Source organism: Mastigoproctus giganteus, chromosome 10 (genome assembly GCF_048544385.1).
Source record: "Mastigoproctus giganteus isolate SK-2022 chromosome 10, ASM4854438v1, whole genome shotgun sequence".
NCBI classification, from domain to species: Eukaryota; Metazoa; Arthropoda; class Arachnida; order Uropygi; family Thelyphonidae; genus Mastigoproctus; species Mastigoproctus giganteus.
In genome coordinates, this window is record NC_143584.1 from 16,870,175 (window position 1) to 16,891,594 (window position 21,420).

Below are 21,420 nucleotides of genomic sequence, written 5' to 3' on the forward strand. Positions count from 1 at the left end.
TAATAGAATGTTTGAAATCATGAAGCTGTTCCAAATCTGGTTCCTCAAAAGGTTTTAGTGGATTTTGAGAAGGCTTGCATGAATGCAGTGAGGATTGCCTTTCCACACACTGAGGTCAAAGGGTGCTATTTCCATCTGTATCAGAGTCTCATCAGGAAACTCAGCAATGATGTTGGCTTGAAAATGATATAAAACTCAAGCTGAAGTCTCTTGTTGCATTAACCTTTGTCCCAGTCCATGATGTGAAGATGAGCTTGTCGCCACATTTCCAGACATAGATGCTATAATGAGGTGCTCGTGTACTTCTTTTCCACATACATTGAGGGTGCAGCAGGTAGAAATCCCCAGTTTCCAATAAGAATATGGAATCATCACGATTCAGCTCTTGAACGGTTGCCTAAAACTACAAACTGCTGTGAGGGATTTTGCAAAGCAAAATAGTATAACTAATGCAGTGGAATAGGGAATTAATTCCCTATTCCACTGCAGTCATCCCAGTGTGTGGTTTTGTTTTATGGACTGAAGAGGGATCTGGCTTGCCACAGATTGACATTGGCTAATGCACAGGTACAGCCATCTAGAGGTGAAAAAGAGAAGATATGATGCACTGCATGACTTGGTTGCCACTTTTGTGCAGGAATATGAGCAGGTAGAAGACAAACTGAAATACTTGCAGAGATTGGTTAACTTACAGTAATCAAAATTCTATTCAAATCCTTGACAAATAAATAAATCACTGAAATATGTCTGAATTAGTTGGTTGTTGATAAAAAAAAAAAAACTAAAAGTGTTGACTGTTCACTTTGTAAGAGAAAAAATAATTTATTTTTATAAATAAAATAAAAGGCTTTAGTTGCAATAAAACCAGAGCATTTTATTTCCTGTAATTTCCCTTACAAACATTTACATCCAAATATTCTTTTTATATCAAAAGTTATGTTAAAATACATCATATAGAAGTAGAAATAAAATACATCAATGCAACATTTTCTTGCGTTTTGAAATATGAAATAATTTGGTTTTTTGTAAACTAAGAATAATGTGAGCAATTTTCTGTGTGGGTATTTTTCATGTAAGCATTTATGACAGTGGGGTTTTTTCATGTGTGCACTGAAATATGTCTGAATTAGGTGTTAAAATAGTGGTAAAGGTGTTGAAACTTTCAATTCATTTAAGTTTTGTTTTCATTGTTGTAGAAGTGTGACTCTTATGTTATCATGGCCCATGTTTTGCTCTGCAAAATTTTTCATGTGTATTTTATATATGTGACCTGGACTACAAAAAAAAGGTGGTTAACATGCGAAAAGAAATTTTTCGAGTAAACAGCCATTAAAGAAAAAAAGATTCCGTGCAAGGTAGATGTCTCTCATAGGCCTCTGCTCGCTGTGGGCAACAACTTACAGAAACCCCAGTGATATCTGCTTTATTTTATGACATTCTCATAGGTCTCTTGTTCTTGCACCTTCTGCACGCAGTTGCCAAGCAAGCAGCTGTTTTCTTGCCGTTCTTTCTCACTCGCGAAGGCAACAGGTGTTTGAAGGTCAGTGGTTGATGTTTGCAGAGTGTAGAATGAAGATAGAAATGCATTTGAATATTTCCGTAGCCAAATCAAGATAATTGCTAAGTTTTTATATTCTGTGAGGAGCTGCAAATTTTTGTTATTTTCATTTTATCAGTTATCATTGATTCTGCATTTTTGAGAATAGACAGATGTAAAGTGACTACTGTTAACTTTACATCTTTATATTTGAAGTGTATAAGGCCTTGAATGGGTTGAGCACGCTGAATTCTGATGGGATCCTACCACTTGTTCGGATTACAAACCTAAGGAGGCATAAATTCAAATTAAGAAAAGACAGATGTAGAATAGATGTGCGGAAATTTGCCTTTAGCTAGTGAGTGGTTAATTGCTGGAACAAACTTCCATCTGTCATTGTGGAAGTTGATAGGTTAAATAAATTTAAGGAGGAACTGGACAGGCATTTGGAAGGGAATGGGGTGTGTTTTTTTTTTTTTTTTTTTTTTGGCTGATGCTGCATAAGCATACACTTGCTTTCTTGCATCACATTCTACTACTATTTATGTTATTTACTGCAGTTTGTTGAATAACTAATTTTTTGATTCTTATCGAAAAATGCCTTTGGAGGAAGAACTGAAGAGTGTGGATGAATTATACTTTGGTGGAGGTGATTCCTCAGATAAAATTCCTTCTGATGATGATGAGTATAGTTCCGGTAGCCGTTCGTGTCACGCTAGGTCATGTAGTGAAGAGGAAGAAAAAAAAGATCCTGTACCAAGTACTTCGAAAGTAGAAGTTGAGTTATCCTATGTAAAGATTTGAAGAGTTTCAAATTATTTTGAAAAACCTTGTTGCAACTGTCAGTGCAGTTCTGTGATTCCACAGCAGCTGATTGACAAACAATGTACAGGATTTGGTCTTTCTCAGAAAGATTGAAGCAGGAAAAACGTGTAAAGAGTTGGAGGATGCATATTCAAAATTTTCAGGAGGGAAGAAATATGGAAAGAGGAAAGAGACAGCAGTGTCGAAGGGTAATGTAGTTTATATGTTTTATAAGCTTCCCATCTGCCGTCAGCTATTTCTATTTATTTATGACTGTGGAAGAAAACGTTTAGAAAATTTGCTAAAGCACTTCAGTTCTAATGGTTTAATTCCAAGGGTACATGGTTTGGCTAACAAACTATGTACAAAACCAACAACACTGCAACCAGCAGTAATCCAACAAGTTATGCAGTTTATTGAAGCTACAGCTGAATGCCTGGGCATTCCACTACCAGGAAGACTGCCCAATTTTATAGATTATCGTGCTACAAAATTGCCATCTTCAGAGAATAAATCATCCATTTACAGGTCTACATTTCTGCACTTGATGCTAACGAACCAAAATTGAGTAACAGGTCTTTTAGAAGAATTTGGACAAAATACATCCCTTATGTGACAGTCATGAAACCAGCTGCTGATCTCTGTGATGTTTGTAGAAGTAATTCTCTATCTATTTTTCAAGCCATGAAGTGCAAGGATGAAGAGAAAGAACTGAAGCTGAACAATGCATTGGACCACCTCCGGAAAGCCAGAAATCAGAAATCGTATTACCAAACCTGGTGTGGCAACTCAGATGATACAACTAAGGTGATATCTTTCAATTTTGCTCAAACAGTACATTATCCAACAAGTCCTCAGCAACCAGGTTCTGCTTATTTCAAGTGCACACAAAAATGTGCAGTATTTGGTATAACTAATGAAAAAGAAAAAATTCAGTTCAACTACTTGATTGATGAGGAGCAAGATGTAGGAAAAGGTCCAAATTGTGTGGCGAGTTTGCTGCAACACTACCTGGAAACTTCTCAAGAAGCCAAGACCCTTGTCCTAGTTGCAGACAACTGTGTGGGACAGAATAAAAATAATACACTGCTTCAATATCTAATGTGGAGAGTGGCAAAGGGAATGCAGCAGTGTATTCTCCTCAATTTTCTCCTAACTGGTCATACTAAGTTTAGCCCTGATCGGATGTTTGGAATCTTTAAAGCCAAGTATGCTGTCAGTAATATTGATACCCACAGTGACTTGATAAATTGTGTTATTACCTCCTGTCCTGGTGGTCATAATAAAGCTGTCTCTGCTAAACAAGTGACTTCGGTGACTTCGTATGAATGGGACGTATACTTGAAGCAATTTTTCAAACAGTTAGCTGGGATTACTAAATACCATCATCTCATGATTTGCCCTAGTGGAGTAGTAAAGGCAAGGAAATTTGCTGATGGTAAGAACATCGATGAGTTCACTCTTCTATTAAAACCATTGGATGGGAAGATGCCAATGGTAATCAAGCCAGGAGGATTGTCACCTGATTGCCAGTGATACTTGTATAACAACATCAGAAGCCTAGTAACAGATTCTTCCAAAACAAATGAAGTGGCCCCACAACTGAATAAAGAATTGAAGAAGAAGAGGAAGAGGGGGGAACATCTAGTGTGAACGTGTGCTATTTGTTCTTAAACTTGATAAATTTGTATGAGTATTTCTGTATGTCTACTTTTTTTTACAGTAAAATTTGCTCAATTTTTCATTTCTTAAGTTTTCCAATTTTTATTCCCCATCATTAGGTGCAAATTGTGAAGCACTGAATTGAGCTAGAGACCCGGAATTGGTTTCATTGGAAAGAGCATACTTTTTTTCTACAAAAATCACCCAAAACCTCATAATCAATATCTTGACACATTAATCACCTTTTCGTATTCCAGGTCACATATTTATTTTTATATTTATAAATATATAATATTTTTAATGTTTTGATTTGTACTCTATTGCAGGTGGTGATGATTTTTATCTGTTTAATTTTGATAATACAGTAAAACCTTGATTTAAATGGACTATAAGAGTAGTGCCTGTCTACTAAATTTGATTTTCTATTAAACTCGAAAGAAAATGCTCTGAACTACAAAATAAAAAAACATTTAAACATTGTAGTACTGTATTTTACTCACTTGTGTGCAGTAGAAGAACAACATTTTTGTCACGTTGCACTCTGAGGCATACTTGAGTCTGAACTCTTTGTTACCTTTGTCAGTACCTTTGGTAGAAGTTCAGATAATATCCAACTGATATTTAACCCCTTGGTTGCCTGATGAATGGCAATGGTGTGAAAAATCCCAACTTCTTGGTAGGGAAAATATTTTAACTGATGGTAAATATGCCATATTGAGGCAGTTACCAAGTTCCCAATAGAGGAAAAGCCTGATTTGTGGTGGACATTTTCCATTATTTCCAAAATCTCTTAAATTGTAGTCCATTAACACAAGAGTTTATTGTACAAGTATATTTTCAAAAAATTTTAGTTAGCTTACCACCTTTCTTGGTCACAGATGTAGTGAAAAATTGTTTTTCAATTTTGGGTGATGCTTGCTACTAATATTTAGATACTAGTTTTAATATGGAAATATAAATTATTTTGCTTTTAGCTTGATAAATACCAGTAGTATGAATATTTTAAATAATTACAAAGGTTGCTTAAATTAATTTTATTAGTCCTTTAGGTATTCACTACATTATCCTTAAAGGACCATTTGGTGATATGAAAGTCCACCCACGCCTGTACAATCATGAATTTAGTGACAGCAGTAGTGAGGGTCCATATGAGCCATTAGCACTGCATGATTCAGCAGAGTGTAATAAGCTTCTTGCTTCTAAAGCCATAAATTTTCGTCTCATTATGTTCCAGCTTGCCAAGTAAATTTTTAATTTAAAATGTGAGCTCTTAACAGCCAAACATCATTTAAGCTTGCTGTCTGTCAAGCCCCATTTCTTGGTTGGATCTTTGGGTGCTTTGTCTTTCAGCAGCCGTTCGTCTCCATATATTTCACATTGTATAAATAGGGTTGTTGTGTTAGTATACAGTTTCATCATGTCAATTGCATAATTTAATGTATATGAACACTTGTTCATAATTTGAATTTTTAAATGATGGAAAAACTAAACCTTTCCAGTTCACATTGAATTGCTTATTGTAATAAAATGTTAAAGATGATTCTGTTCCGGAAGTATGAAATTGCTTAATCTGCAGAATTTCAGTGCATGTTATGTGTAATTATTGTAGAGAAATGAATCTGTTATAAAATGGATAATGCATGTAACCTGTAAATTTTTATATTTAATTATTAGTTATTTGCATTATCGTTTGCTGAAATTAGCTGTTTTCAGATTAGGGTAATGAAAGTGCATTATTTTAAAAGTTATTGAAATAATGGGATTATAAGTTATTTCTTTTATACACTGTTATGTGTTGTGCGCTGTAAAAATCAATCAAGGTAATTAAAAAAAAATCTTGTTGAAATACCTTATATGTTCATTCTTCTTTCGAAAATGCTATTTCATTTTAACTACACTAAAATTACAACAGTAATAACCAAATACGGAGGATGCAGAAAGGTCAGGGAATGACCACCGCATATCCCGGAGCAATATGGCTTTAGTTGCTAATGCTCCTAAAAACCAAAAAAACAACAACAGTAATAAAATTACTAAAGCCATGGAAATATCATTTTTCTTAAATAATGTAAGCCTGAATTTCTCTTTTTATGGGCTGTTTGAATTATTGCTGTTCTCTTGCATTTACAGGAAAAATCCTGTAAATGTAAAAAGATATCAAGTAAGAGCTGGTTTTGTTAATAGCAGATTGCAGTAAAATCATTTAACATTTTTACAAAAAAAAAATTGCATTCCTCCATGTACGGCATTCTTATTTTTAGTTGATATTCACAGTTTAATTCACAGGAAGATAAATACAACTTAACATTTGGTTTTAGTTATTGTGAAATTTTATAGATTTGTAACAAAAAAGTTTTGTAGATCATTTTCTGGAATTGCATAATTATTTTTAACTCTTCATATTTATTATGGAGATGTCATTTTTTTTGGATCCATCTTCACACTCACCATCCCAGCATATTTTTTCTCCAGTTTTTTTCCACATAAAAAGTAGTACACAAAAAAAAAAAAAAAAAAAAAATTGATCAGTGGCTATGGTGAGCAGCTATATGTAAGAGTATAGCTTTTCTTTTAAATTCTAAATTTTAAAACAATTCTGCCAATATTTTTAATAATCTTTGTTAAATTTTGGGTTAATGAATTGGCCATCAGGTGTGTTAGCCTGTTGTGAAAATTGGCGAAATGTGCAAAATAGATTGCATGTTAAACTCTGTGTTAGATGTAATTTTTATCATATTCTCTTTTTATTTGTGGTGTGCAACTACATTCAATTTAAAATCCTTCAATAAGATCACAAAGAAATATGGTGTAGTGTTTAAGAAGTCATATACAAATAAACAATTTTTTTCCATGTATTAAAAAAACTGGATAAGGTAATGTGTTTTTCTGTATTTTTATGTAGATTGCATTTCCTGTCACTTGAAAAACAATGTAATCAGATATTTACCAACAAATAAGTATGAGAATTATATGCAATGCATAGGAGGAAGTGCTAAAATAAGTGTAGCATTTCAAAGTGACAATGATAGTGCCATACATGCTGAATATTTATTTTCATCATTTATCATCGAGCATAAACTTCCTCTGAGCTGTGCTACTTGTGTAGGTATGCTCAGAAATGTTTCCCAATAGTGAAAAAGCAAAAAAAAAAAAAAAAAAAAAAAGTGGAAGAATGGAAACATTCTTCCACGTTTTTCGACCAAGAGTGAAAGAAGTAACAATGGCTTTAAAAAATGTGCCATTTTCAGTTCATACAGATGGCAGTAATTAAAGTGATTTCAAGCTATATTCCATTGCAATAACCTTTCCTTTAATAAAAAAAAAAAAAAAAAAAAAACCACCTTCAAATTGAAAATAGCTTACTCTCAGTGCTACTCTTGGAAGGAAGGTTATGCTATAAAGTACAATATTGTGCATATTCTTTTGACCAGTATAAAATAAAAGCATGTGGGATTTAGAAAATAGAGTAGTAAGATTGAGTGAGCACTTGAAGGTGCAAAATAGACTGTCCTTGTTATCTGATTAGTGTGCTGAAAGGGGACTGTATGCTCTTTTTGAAAGTGGATGAACATTTACTGCCTTTTTAGAAGTGCAAAAAGGTGAAGACAGATTGAAACTGTTTCAATTAATGAAGCGATTTTGTTTTGAACCCTTTGTGGGCATGTGCCTTTGGTAAATGTTTAACTAGATTGGTGAATAATAGCAATCTCTGATAGGCCTATTTAAAGAAGAAAGGAAAAAAAAAAAAAAAAAATTGACAAGTGCAGAAAAAAACTTGAAATATAACAAGCTATCTAAAGTTGTTAGGCATTTGTATGATGCATAGGTAAACTGTGTTGTTTGAAGATAATGAAGCACTCAAAACATACATCGGTTTATGTTTATTTCTGAATTGTAAATATATATTTAATAAGAGCCACAGATAACATTAACTGCAACAAAGGAATTCGGATCGAAAACAGCCACATGCATATCTTTAAGAATAGTCCTAACCCAAATTAAAAATAAGTTTAAACTTCTTAACCACAACTAACCCTCCAACCAAATAACTCTCTTCCAACTAAGAAGTAGACTATGACCTATATCAAGCCAACCACCCAAGAAACAGAAGATCTTAACTGGTAAAGTTTTGTGAAAATATTATTTGGATTATATGATTTAGTTCATTTATTTAATTTTGTCTTATATTCTATTTTAATTTAAACAATTTTTATTTCTATTTATTTAATTTGTATCAACATTTGGCTTTGTATTAGCAACACTTCCTTATGTAGGAATCGATTGGTCTGGGTCGCTTGTGAAGGCACAGAATTAGGAAAAGCTGATATAAGATTGTAGTTCATGCACGTGGTAGTCAGTTTGTGTGTGTTTGCAAGGAAGAATGAATCAGTATTAAGATTTTTCTGACATCTTGTGGGAGCAAGATATGCAGGTGTCAGTATCTCAACAATGATCAACATAGTTAAGTGCTCTTGTTCTGTGGTATCATGAATGGCTCAACAGCGGTCAAACAACCAGTCAAAGGTCACATGTGGGACAGCCATGTGTGGTTGATGCCTGTGGTGAGCATAGTGTCTCTTGTATAACACAGCACAATGTTCCAACTAACTGCCCAGTACAGTGTAGAAACAGCAAGACCAATATCCACATGGGCTATGTGCCGGGTGTCAGCTTGTATAGGCTATGGCAGTTTGATGGCTGTTATGGATACCCATGCTCACTGTGCCTTGCATGGGCACATCAGCACTAATACAGAGCTTCTTCAGAGTGACTTGGATAGACTTCAGGGATGGTCAGAAAAGTGGAAGCCATGCTTTTTAATCCAGCAAAGTGCAAGATCTTACACCTGGGGAACAGTAACCCCAAAATAACTTATACACTTGCTGGAGTTGAACTAAAGTCAATAGTGGAAGAAAGGGACTTGGGAGTTACAATATGGTCAGACATGAAGTTCTCCAAGCATTGTAGACAGGTTGCAAGGAAGGCCCGTGGTGATCTATCGATGATTTATCTAACATTTGCTAGTAGAGATAAGGATGTCATAATCCCTTTATATAAGGCTATTGTTAGACCACACTTGGAATATTGTGTTTAAGTATGGAGACTGCACCTAAAGAAAGACATCAAGCTTCTTGAAAGGGTCCAAAGATGGGCAACTCACCTGATGAGATCGGCAAAAGGGCATCCATATGAGGAAAGACTTCAGATATGTGGATTGCACTGCTTGGAAACTAGGCACCTTAGAGGAGACTTGATTGAGGTGTTTAAAACTCTGAGAGGCATAAGTAAACTGAATGAGGGTGAAATTTTCATGGGTATAAATAATTCTAGAACTAGGGGCCATAAATTCAAGTTACGGGAGGAGATGTTTAGATGGGATTGCAGGAAGTTTATTTTAGCCAGTGAGTTAAAAATTACTGGAATAAGTTACCTACATGGGTGGTAGAGGCTGACTGTTTGGGGAAATTCAAACATCAGCTAGTTACCTACAGGAGGAGAGAAATGTATAGATTATCTATTTCCTTTTCTCTTATTATTTATTTTTTTATTATTATTATTATTTTTTTTTGGCTGATGCAGCAAAAGCCTTTGGCTTCCTTGCATCATATGGCCATTACTAATACTAACACTGGACAATGACATGGAAACCTGTTGCCTGGTGTGATGAATCACATTTCCAACTCTATCATGCTGATGGGCATTTAGAGAAAGTAACATGAGGCCATGCTACCTGAATGTACTGTTGTGGTTTGGGGACTGTTTTGTGGTATGTCGTGGGTCCTCTGCTCACCATTAATCAATGGCTCAATGGGAACATTTACTTTTCTATCACCAACCAAGTACACCCTTTCATGTTGACAGCATATCCAGACAACTCTGGCAGCTATCAACAAAACAGTGCACCATGCCAAAAGAGCCAGCAAGTTGCTAACTGGTTTCAAGAACATAACAATAAATTTTCTGTGCTCCCATGGCTGCCCAGCTTATCTGATCTGAACCCAATTGAGCAGGTTTGGAACCTATTGGAAAAGGACATTCAATGCAATGACCAACCTAACAATGTGTGGCATAACTTGACACACTGATTGTGCAACTCATGGCTAGTGCTACCGCAGGACACCCCGCAACTCCTTCTTGAGTTCATGTCAAGATATGTATTTTAGGCAAAAGGTTGTTCCATAATATATTAGGTAAGTGTTGCTAATGCAAAGCCAACTCAGTATATATACATTAAACAAATATATTATGGGCGTGCTTCTCTAAGCATGTCACCTATAATGCTTATTGGTGGCAAATTTTTCAAAGTTTGTGTTGAGAGCCTGAACTCTGCAGGTATCATTCAGTAGAAACTAATCTGCTTGCTGGAGCTTTGTTTTCATTGTACCAAGTGATGAGTCAGCTCTAAGGGGAATTTGCCAACTACATTTATCCCACATATTTAGCCCTGCATACCTCTTCACTGTGATAATTAGTCTTGTGTATGGCATATTGCTCTCTCAAGTGTGAATGCAAGTTTCAAAGTGATAGTGGGGTGTGACATCGATGTTTATATGCCATTCACCTATGAATTAAATATTAGCATTAGTAGAGGCATTTAATGCAAGAAAGCAAGCTTACATAGCATCAGCCAAAAAAAAAAAAAAAAAAAACCTTCCCATTTCACCCATCCATTCACTCCAAAAGTTTGTCTAGTTCTGCATTAAATTTATTTAATCTGTCAACTTCCCACAACAACAGATGGAAGTTTGTTCCAGCAATGAACCACCCTCTGGCTAAAGGCAAATTTCTGCACATCTATTCTACAACTGTCTTTCCTCAATTTGAATTTATGCCCCCTCAGGTGTGTAATCTGAGCAAGAGGAAGAATCCCATTAGCATTGAGCTTCTCAAGCCATTCAAGGCTTTATACACCTCAATCAGATCACCTGTAAGGTGCCTAGTCTCCAGATGCTTCAATTTACAGAACTTAAGCCTTTCTTGGTAAGAGCAACCCTTTGTTCCACTCCCCAATCTCATTGCCCTTCTCTGTACTGAATCCAGCAGCTCTACACCCTTCCTAAAATGAGGCCTCCAGACCTGTATGCAGTACTCAAAGTGTGGCACGACCATTGCCTTATACAAGGGAATAATCACCACCTTACCCCTGCTAGCAAAATTCCTGTATATATCAATAAGATCCCATGAGCTACTCTTGCAGCCTGTCTGCACTGTTCAGAAAACTTCGTATCTCACTGCACATTACCCCAGGTCTTTTTCATTCTGTACTACCCTGAGTGTAGTACCACACAGTTGGTACCGTTACTCTGGGGTTACTGCTCCCCACATGCAGTACTGCATTTGTAAATGTTAAACTTCAGTTGCCACCTCTCAGCCCATTGGCTCAACTTTTCTAGATACTGCTGCAGTAGTGTACTGTCATTAACAACCCATCCAACCTTCATGTCTGTGAACTAGGACATTAAGCCTGCTATATATATATCTTTATTGTATACAAAAGTGGTATATACAATACACCCTATGTAGCAGCAATGCCAGGGGTTTTACATTGGCTAGTGGACAATAGCCTTGGTGGACTGGGCCCACATCGAGGTTCAGGCTCATTCCCCTGAGCCAACAACAGAATGTTATTATTATTATTGTGGACACAGAGTGAAATGGAGACAGAATAAATAATAAGTTTAATATTAATTGGAAAACATACATATATTAAATTGTCAGTCAAACTGACAGTTAAGAGTGTGGAACATGAGGACGTGTACTGCCAGTCATGTATATGAACTGTGTGATGTGATGGTTAATTGTTGGATGCTGAAGCCTGTGATGCATGTGAACGTTGCCAACGTTTGTCATTCATCAAAATGGTTGCTTCAATGATAGGGTGGACACGACATCCACCGCTCCTGTTGACTGAGGTATTAGAGCATGTGATGTTCAACGACTCTGACCAGGCACGTCATCAGTAGTGGTCGGACCTATCTACAATCACAACATTGCGGTGTGGGTCAACGTTGTGGTGGGTTGACAATATGTGTTCGGCAATGGCCGAGTGTTCTATGTTCGCTAAGCAGATGGCTCTTTCGTGTTCCAAAAGACGTTTTCTGAGCCATCTCCCAGTTTACCCAATGTAGCAGCTAGTGCAGTCATGGCAAAAGATGCAGTGCAGTAGACTAGACCACTTTGTAGTAAGGTGGGAACTGGTGTTTTCACTTTAGAGATGAGGGATCATAACTTTCTGCTTGGGAGTTGTACACATTTTATCCCATGTAATTTTAAGACCCTAGAAACCTGTTGTGATAGGTTTGAGTAGTATGGGATAAAGGCGCTCGTGGTTGAGTCATTACCTTGGATGTTCCTGGCAAAAGCATAATATTCAAAAGAATATTATGCTTTTGACAGTATTTACAATGTATTAATAAAGATATTCATAAATATATTGATATTAGTTAGCATTAGTAAAGGCACGTGATTCAAGAAAGCAAGCTTATATAGCATCAACCAAAAAAAAAAAAAACTCATTTCACCCATCCACTCACTCCAAGTGTTTATCTAGTTCTGCCTTGAATCTATTTAAGCTTTCACTTCTACAACGACAGATGGAAGTTTGTTTCAGCAATCAACCACCCGCTGGCTAAAGGCAAACTTCTGCACATCTACCCTACAACCGTCTTTCCTCAGTTTGAATTTATGCCCTCTCAGGCGATTATTCTAATCAAGAGGAAGAATCCTAACAGCATTGAGCATGCTCAAACCATTCAAGACATTATACACCTCAATCAGATCACCTCGCAGGTGCCTAGTCTCCACTGATCTGTAATTTGCAAAACTTGAGCCTTTCTTCATAAGAGCAACCCTTTGTTCCATTTATATTCATATCTATATTAATATTTATATTCATAAAGCTATTCATATATTCTTGACTTTATTCGCAACATATTCATAAAGACATTGTACTTTGAACATTATTTACAATATATTGGGCATTATTATGCTGCCCATATCAATGTTCAGTTTGCCTGGCCAAGGTCAGGCTCTTAAGGATCTATCTTTGTTACCTCCGATCCTTTGCAAACCTGCAGAGGTCACCGTCAATTGATTGGATTGTGGGGAGAAAATGGTCACTAAGGGCTAGTCTGTTATAGTGGGAGCTGACCTCAGTTGGAGTAGAGGGATGCGTCAGACACGCACACACACACACAGTTCCCAGTTGCTTGACTTCGAGACCATTCCGGTTGTCATTTTGGCAGTGAAAACAAGGCATTTTTCCAATACAAGATCTGGAGTTGGACAAAATTTAGTGAGATCACCATTGCAATTATCCTTTGCTGGGGTAGAACGATGTTTATCTGTGATCCAACGAAGGGGCCAGTATTTGGTGGAGTACACGTGCTTGATGTTGGTAGGGGCTGCGAACGCCCAAATTTCCGAGGCATATAATAAGATGGAGTATACTGAGGTGTATATGTACCAACAAGCTGCATCCAGATCCCTAATGTGGAGCAGTTGTTTGGTGGTCCAGCACATTTGGCAGAATTTTTCTGAGCTTGTCAATGTGGGGGTTGAAGCTCAGTTTATAATCGAAGATGACTCCCAAGTCCGTATGCATCTTGGCCACTGGAAAGGGAATGTCATTTAGAGAAGCTTGGATTTCAGTGGGTTGGCACTTCAGAGAAAAGACAATTCGGGCTGATTTTGCAGGGTTAATCAGGAGGCCAAATTGATGGAGATAGGATCCTAAATCATGTAACTTTTTATTGATGTTTGAGATATGTTCGCCGGAGTTAATCTAAGTATATATCTTAATATCATCGGCATAGCAGAGTATGTCTTCTCTCTGTTGCACAAATGGAATAATAACTGCAGTGAATAATGCTCCAGAGAGGACTCCACCTTGGGGAACTCCCGCAGTGATCTTTCTCCAGAGTGTGTGTTGATCTGCTTTAAGAAGAATGGTTCTGTCAGAGAGCAGGGTCTTGATAAACCACGTCACCTTTTATGTAGAAGTAATTTTCTAGGAGGTGAACAAGTGAGGGGATACTGATTGAGTCGAAGGCAGCTTCCACGTCAATGTATGTAATGGCAGGCTCTGCTTTAGCTTCTAGTGCACTGAGAATGGTGTTGGTTATGGATGTTAAATTGGTGACTGTGGATCTTTCGGGAATAGCATAGTGAATATGTGGGGGTTTGTGAGGTATGATTTGATTGGTGATGGTTGAAAGTAATGTCTTCTCCATGAGCTTCAAGAGGCTGGAAGAATGAGAGATTGGTCTGAACTGTTTAATGAGGGTTGCAGATTGGCATTTAGGATGTGGCCTCACAGCGTATCTGTTCCAGAGAATGTATAGGTTGCCTATTTACTTTTATCTTATTATTATTTATTAATTATTTATTTAATTTTACTATTATTATTTTTATATATATATATATTATTTTTTATTTTTTTTTGGCTGGTGCAGCATAATCCTTAGCACCATATGGCCATTACTAATACTAATCCTAGCATTGCAAGGTAACACAGAGGAGTGGCAATCATCTGTGTGGTGTGGACACCACACCTATACCCCTGCTTAAGTTGGTTTGCACCTGAGTGGTCACCTCCAGTATATTAGGTACTGTATTTCTTATTTGCAAGTGGGGGTTAATACCAGTCTCACCTCCATGAAGGTGAAGCAAAGGATTTGGTTGTCACAGAATGACTGGACTTCACCAAAATTTAGTCCACATGACATGAGGGTCATGAATATCAGTTCCATCAGCTCCTTTAGACTGCCCAGTGGCAAGCTCAGCTTGACATACGTGAGAGAATGTCTGTGACAGCCTCAAGGATAATCTGACTTATAGTGAATGGAAGCAATGTTATGTCTATTACTTATATGAATGGAAAGGATTAAAATTTCTTACTGAAGGATGAGAAACCCAATTTATAAAAAATTGGTCTAAATACTGTGCACACACAATCTATTAAAACTGTGAATTATTCATAGTATAAATGAAACACATTTAAATCTCACTCAAATGAATAAAAACTTTATTAGAATTTAATAACAAACAGAATAAAAAAAAACCAAATGCTGGTACATTTAATACTTTGAGAGAAGGAATTAAACAAAGAAAACTGAATAAAAATAACATGTCTATGAAAACATCAAAATATAATATATTAAAATTTTTTTTTATGTATATGCATAATAATAAAAAAAAAGCTTAACTAAATATGATAATTATATATATTTTTCCATTTCTTTTCAAGAGTGGCCATATTAAGAAAACTAATTGTAATATTTACATTTGTGTGTAAATATATACACATACTGGTACTTAAAATCAAAGTTTTGTTTTCCCTTGCTTACTGTATGCCTTTTTTCCCTTGTTTGTACAAAATTGTCTAAGTGGTTAGTCAAAGTATTTTTCCTTTATAAATTCATGACCGACTACATTTGGTGTCCAAAAGTTAAATTTGCAGTTACCATTACAGCACATAAATATGTATGATTGATGATGGCCACAGCAAGGAATAAAATTACTTAAACCTATTTATTTCATAAGGCCAATAATGTTATTCAACTCAAAAAAAAGTTTGGTGGTGATGATCCAGTAATTATATGAAATATAATTTAATGAAAAACTGATAATTATACTTTACAGTTAAACTGCACTATTTTAACAAATGTTAATTTTTAGTAACTATTATAAAAAATACCTTTGCTATGACTATGAAGAATAGTTTAATTATGGCTTATAAGTGCAGTCATGATGTACAAAAAATGCAGGAAAAACAAGTGGGAAAACAATCAGCACTGATTTCATGAACATTTTGGAAAAGAAACCCATTCAAATCATATTCTTGAACTCAGAGTTAGAAAGACATGCAATATCAATATATTCATTACATATATACAAGGTTGGACAATTAATTCAGGACTATTTTTTTAAATTTCCTGCTGGTAACACTGTTCCAGCTGTATTTGTGACATAGTAGGAGACTACTCAGCCAAGTTTCAACTCACTATGTTTATTAGTAGGTAAATAGCAGCCTTGTGAAGTTGCATATGCCTAAATTTTTTAACCATTAAAAATGGAAAGAATGATCAAGCAAAATACAAATGTGAAGTGACACAAAAGGTTTCACGAAGAGAGAGAAGCAGTGGAAAACAATGAACATTGTAGTGCACTGGTTTCCAAGTCGACTGTCAGTTAATTGCCATGTTGTCTGCCAAACTCAATATGAATAGGTAAATAATTTGTCAAATTTTACACGAAAAACCAAGCATGAGAAAGTTGGGGCACTTGCTGACACTGAAACAAAAACAACAGCAACTGAACTTGTGCAAAGAATTTTGTGAAAGGATCAAAGAAGATAATTTTTTGACTTGTTATTATGAGGGATGAAAGTTGGTGTTATCAGTATGACCCCATAACAAAACACCAATCGATGTAATGGAGAACATTAAACTCGCACAGGCCAAAAAACCCCTGAAAGTCAAAGTCCAAAACAAAGACAATATTGATTTTTTTTTTTTTGATATTTGAGACTGTTCATTATGAATTGGTGCTGGAGGGATGTATGGTCAATTAGAAATTTTACCTGGAAGTACTAATAGGATGCATGCAGCAGTTGAAAGAAAAGACCACACTTGTGGAGATGGATTATGCACCATGACAATGCTCCAGTGCACTAATCGCTCACTGTTTCTGAAATTTTGGTTCAGAAACAAATTATGGCCATGGATCAATCTTCCTATTTGCCAGATCTGGTGCCGTGCGATTTTTGGCCTTTTCCAAAATTAAAAAATTACCTGAAATGGAAGAATTTTATAGACGTGGAGAAAATCAAAATGAATGTAAAAACATATTTTTAAGGACCTCACAGTTGATGACTTTGGCAACTGTTTTAGTCGGTGGCAGATAGGCTGAACAAAGTGCATTGAATTAGGGAGAGAATACTTCAAAACATTTTTAACTGTTTCATGTTTGTATGATTAAAAATACATTTTTAGAATTTTGGCTTCAAAACTTAATTGTCCTACCTTGTATTTTTCCACAAATAAGCAGTTGCTTACCTTTAAAAACTCAATTTGTTCACTGTCTTTATAAGACAAAAATGGTTCATGGAGTTCACTGGGAGTTGTTTATGGATTTACTTTTACAGAGTTCATGAAACGTAAACTTTGGAGATCGTTAATTTCTTATAGTAAATGCAATTCCACACTGATTCACTGTTTAAAGAGAAACCAATTTGCAATACTGTACTATACAGACAAGAAGGAATGGCTCGGTTATGCAATCAAAGTCTCCTCTGTACTTATATAGCATCCATGAGAGTAATGTCATATTATCACCTATGCAGGCAGGGTTTGGTTTTGCTATCTCCTAGATGAGGTTGTACTGTATATGCTGACCACTTTACTTACAGTTTGCCGACCGGGCTAGCCGAGTGGGTAAAGTACCTGCCCGGCAACCCAAAGGTTGCGGGTTCGATTCCCGCCTCGGGCTTGGATCAAAGTACTGCAAAAACCTTGGGAGGTGCAATATGGCCACAGAAGCCGATGTGCCAACAACTACCAAATCAAAAAAAAAAAAAAAAACTTACAGTTTACTGTGCAGTGTAATAAAATATCACAATGTAAAGTTTCAAAGAAAGGGCAGAAAGAATTAAAAAGTAAACAGTGGTTCTTAATGCAGACTTTACTGTATTACACCACTGCACAATATGCAAAAGATTACTGTAAAAGGAGGGGTTGACTTATACAGCAAACATATGATTAAGCATGAATTTCAGGGCAAAAAATAGAAATCAACTTATAATACACAGGAATATACAGTAAATACAGAGGCATTTTAAAGTTTTTATTAAACAATTTATAGTAGCATGTATAAAATGTATATAGTATATGGCTGATTATAAAATAACTGCCAGCTTTGAGATCATTTCTCTCTAAAGTACTTACTGGAAAAGATGAAATTGTTGAATATTTCTATATTAGGCACATGTTTATAAGATATCCAATGTTACATTTGTGTAATTACATAATTTTAGAGTGTACTACCGGTGGCAGGTGATGACGTAGCCAAGTGGTCAGGAGCGAGAGTGCATAGCACGCGTTCCTTGAGTGGACCGGGGTTCAAGCCCGTGACTACTAATTATGATAAATATTTGTATTGACGATTTATTGTAAACTCTACTGACTTGGTTATCATGCCAGAGTATAAACAGAAAATTTATTTATTTTCAGAACAAAGGAACAAACTGACACAAAAAAAAAAACTAACAAAATGACTCTCAGCAAATTTTATCACTATTACAAACTGCAATGTTCTTTCAAGATGACTTCCATTAATGTCTATATCACACTGCACATGGATATCGCTGCTGAAACAGTTGATGAAAGCATTTTCCTGGGATGTCTATTACCTCTTTAATTAAAGGTGTATTCAGTTTTAGTATTGTTCTAAAGACCTATAAACTCTGGCCTGTAAGTATTCCCCATAATGAGAAATTGCATATTATCAAGAGAATGTAGAGGACACAAACAGGGAATTTTATGCTGTGAAGCAGCTGAAGGTAATTGATATGACTAAGCTGTTGAGCAGAACTGTTTATATGGCTGATTGAAGGTTTATGTAAAATGAAAAAAAAAATTCTGATAACAAAATGTAGCTTATGATAATTTACATATTTACTCACTTATTAATTGATAATATGCATACAAGTCAGCATAAAATTAACGTCAAACATCATAACAGTGAATAACATATGTAAATTACTGACTGAGTGAGGTGGAAGTGAGACAAAGTGATGACAGATCATAAGATCACACATTAAAGTCATTGATTGGCATGGTAGTTTAGATCAATCAATGCACAGTGGGAGAGCCAGTTGCCAGTAGGTTCTTTATCAACCATTGCCAGTTTACCAATGGTGTAGAGGAACTTTGCTAACAGAGACAAAGTTGTTTGTTCCATTGTATGAAGTCTTGATTGGGCAACATCTTGAGTATCATACAGATTTGGAATTGCTACAAAAGGTGCAGTGAAGCTAATAAGGTTACTTATTCAACTAAAAGTCTTGAGTAAAATAAATGATGGGGATATTGTTTTTCTTTTGTAGGTGGCACAAATTAGAGGACATGCACTTAAATTATCGAAATATAGTTGTACACTGAATTCAGAATCTTATTTAGTCAAAGGATTATTAATTGTTGGAATTAATTACTATATAATATTGTAGAACTAGGGAGCTTATGGGAATTCAAGAAATGGTTAGACACAGGAGTGAACTAGAAATTTTTTTCAGGGATCCAGCTTCATAAGTTCTTAGTGAAGGTACAGGCACAGATTAACTGAGGAGATATGCAAGTAGTAAGCGATGCATATGCTCTGTCAGAGAGACTAAAACTTTCATCTGTCATTGTGGAAGTTGATAGCTTAAGTAAATTCAAAGAACTGGACAAACTTTTGGAGCGAATGAATAGGTGAAATGGGAAGTTTTTTTTTTTAGATGATGCCATATAAGCTTGCTTTCTTGCATCATATGCCTCTACAGTCAGTTCTACTATAATATGCATTTTTGCAACACAAATTTGCTCCAAAGTGACTGATATATTCGGGAACAATGAGAGTATAATGTGAATTTTTCATTTGGCTCATACATGATTTTGTCTGCAAGTAGCACCAGGTAAATGCAAAACCTGGCACTAAGCTGAACGTAGCGACATGCACAGCAATACGTAGTTAAGTTTATAAAACGTCAAATGTGTAGCTATATTTCCCATTTACTGTAATTGTGTTGGTCGGAGACAGTGTTGTCATTCGCTGTATTCACAAGGTAACACGTGATATTGTAGGCCGACTCATGTTTTGAGGAGCTCACATTTTTTTGTTTGAACAGAAATTTCGTGAGGCGTGAGCACATTTCGGAGGTCACTACCATAAAACAATAAAAACGATTTGCAGTTTCAGGTTTATTTGGCTTTTCTGTTAGAGCAATGTAATTATAAATGTAAACTCGATCTTACTGCATTTGTGATAATACCGATAGCTGGAATTCTGTGGGTTTTTATGTTATTATAGTGAAATGTGTTTCCCCTTCCATGAAATCTTCAATCATATAAAAAACATAAATAAAATTTCAGAATCTTTTCTTCATTCCTATTTTTTAAGCTTTGTAAATTTGTCTCACTTGTGCAATTTGTGTGTCCTGTGTTTGTCATTATTGATGGCTTATCTTTTTTTACTGTTTTAAATTTTACAATACCCCGGCCCTCCAGGTTGGGGGTTGCTGCAACAGGCTAGCTCCTCGTTCAGTGTAAAAAATACACAAATGCTAAACGACCTACAAGTGTAAATGACAATGGACTGCACTTTCGGAAACAACACAGCAAACAGAAAAGGACTATGATTTTAGGATGCTGGAATATTCAAGGCCTTTCAATTAAAAGAAACTTTCTTTCAGATGAACTGCAAAAATTCAAGTTAGACATCGTCGTGTTATCAGAGACAAAGAAAAAGGGATGTGGAGAGGAAATAATGGGAGAATACTACCATTTTTGGAGTGGAGTTGATAAGAGTGAAAGAGCAGGAGTTTCTATTGCTGTTAAAAAGAAATTGAGACACAACATCAAAAACTGGCAATTTATTAATGAAAGAATGATCTCATTGGAACTGAAAATGTACGGGAGAGAAATATGTATTTTGGGAATATATGCCCCGACTAATGACACCGCCGATACCGTGAAGGATGAATTTTGGGAGGATCTGAGAGAATAGAAAACATTCTTAGAACAAAGAGATATTTCTAATGGGAGATTTCAATGCAAGAGTAGGAACTGAACAAAATAGCAAAGTTATTGGAAGATTTGGAGAGAAAGAGAAGAATGACAACGGAGATAGACTATGCAATCTTTGTGAACAGTTGGACTTGAGAATAAACAACACATTTTTCCAACACAAGGATATCCATAAATATACTTGGTCTCAGGAGACAAGACAAATTAGATCAGTTATAGATTACATTATTTCAAAACATTCAGGGACATATGTATTGAAAGATGTCAGAGTTTATAGAGGAGCTGAATGCGGATCTGACCATTTTCTTGTTAAAACAACATTGAGGTGGAACTGGATTAATAAAATATGTGTGGACAACCAACAATGCAGGGAAGGAGAAATGCTACAAGTGGATCAATTTAACATTGACCTACTCCAACACGACAGCATTAGAAACAACTTCACCCAGAGACTGGATGCTGCCATTAACATAGAGATAAAAGGTAATACTGAAGAAATCTATGAATATTTAAAAAATAGCTCATGAAATCCTAGGCAAAAAGAAGAGCCAAAGGACCAAACAAGACCTAGATTACAGAGAAAGTAAGAGCTGCTGTAGAGGAAAAGAAACTTGCATATCAGAAATGGCTGGG

The 21,420-nt window shown here is 35.7% G+C and overlaps 1 protein-coding gene across 2 annotated transcripts in view; it reads left to right on the forward strand.

The window, feature by feature from the left end:
• Positions 1-5,735, forward strand: part of LOC150078806 (zinc finger TRAF-type-containing protein 1 homolog) — a 67,069-nt gene extending 61,334 nt beyond the window's left edge. The window contains exon 5 of one of the 2 annotated variants that reach the window (XM_090383736.1): positions 5,045-5,735. In XM_090383736.1, the coding sequence (XP_090239862.1) occupies positions 5,045-5,249 (205 nt within the window). In that variant the 3' untranslated portion in view covers positions 5,250-5,735. The remainder of the gene's footprint in view (positions 1-5,044) is intronic. The other variant, XM_090383737.1, reaches the window with a different exon arrangement.
• The last annotated feature ends 15,685 nt before the right edge of the window (positions 5,736-21,420 follow it).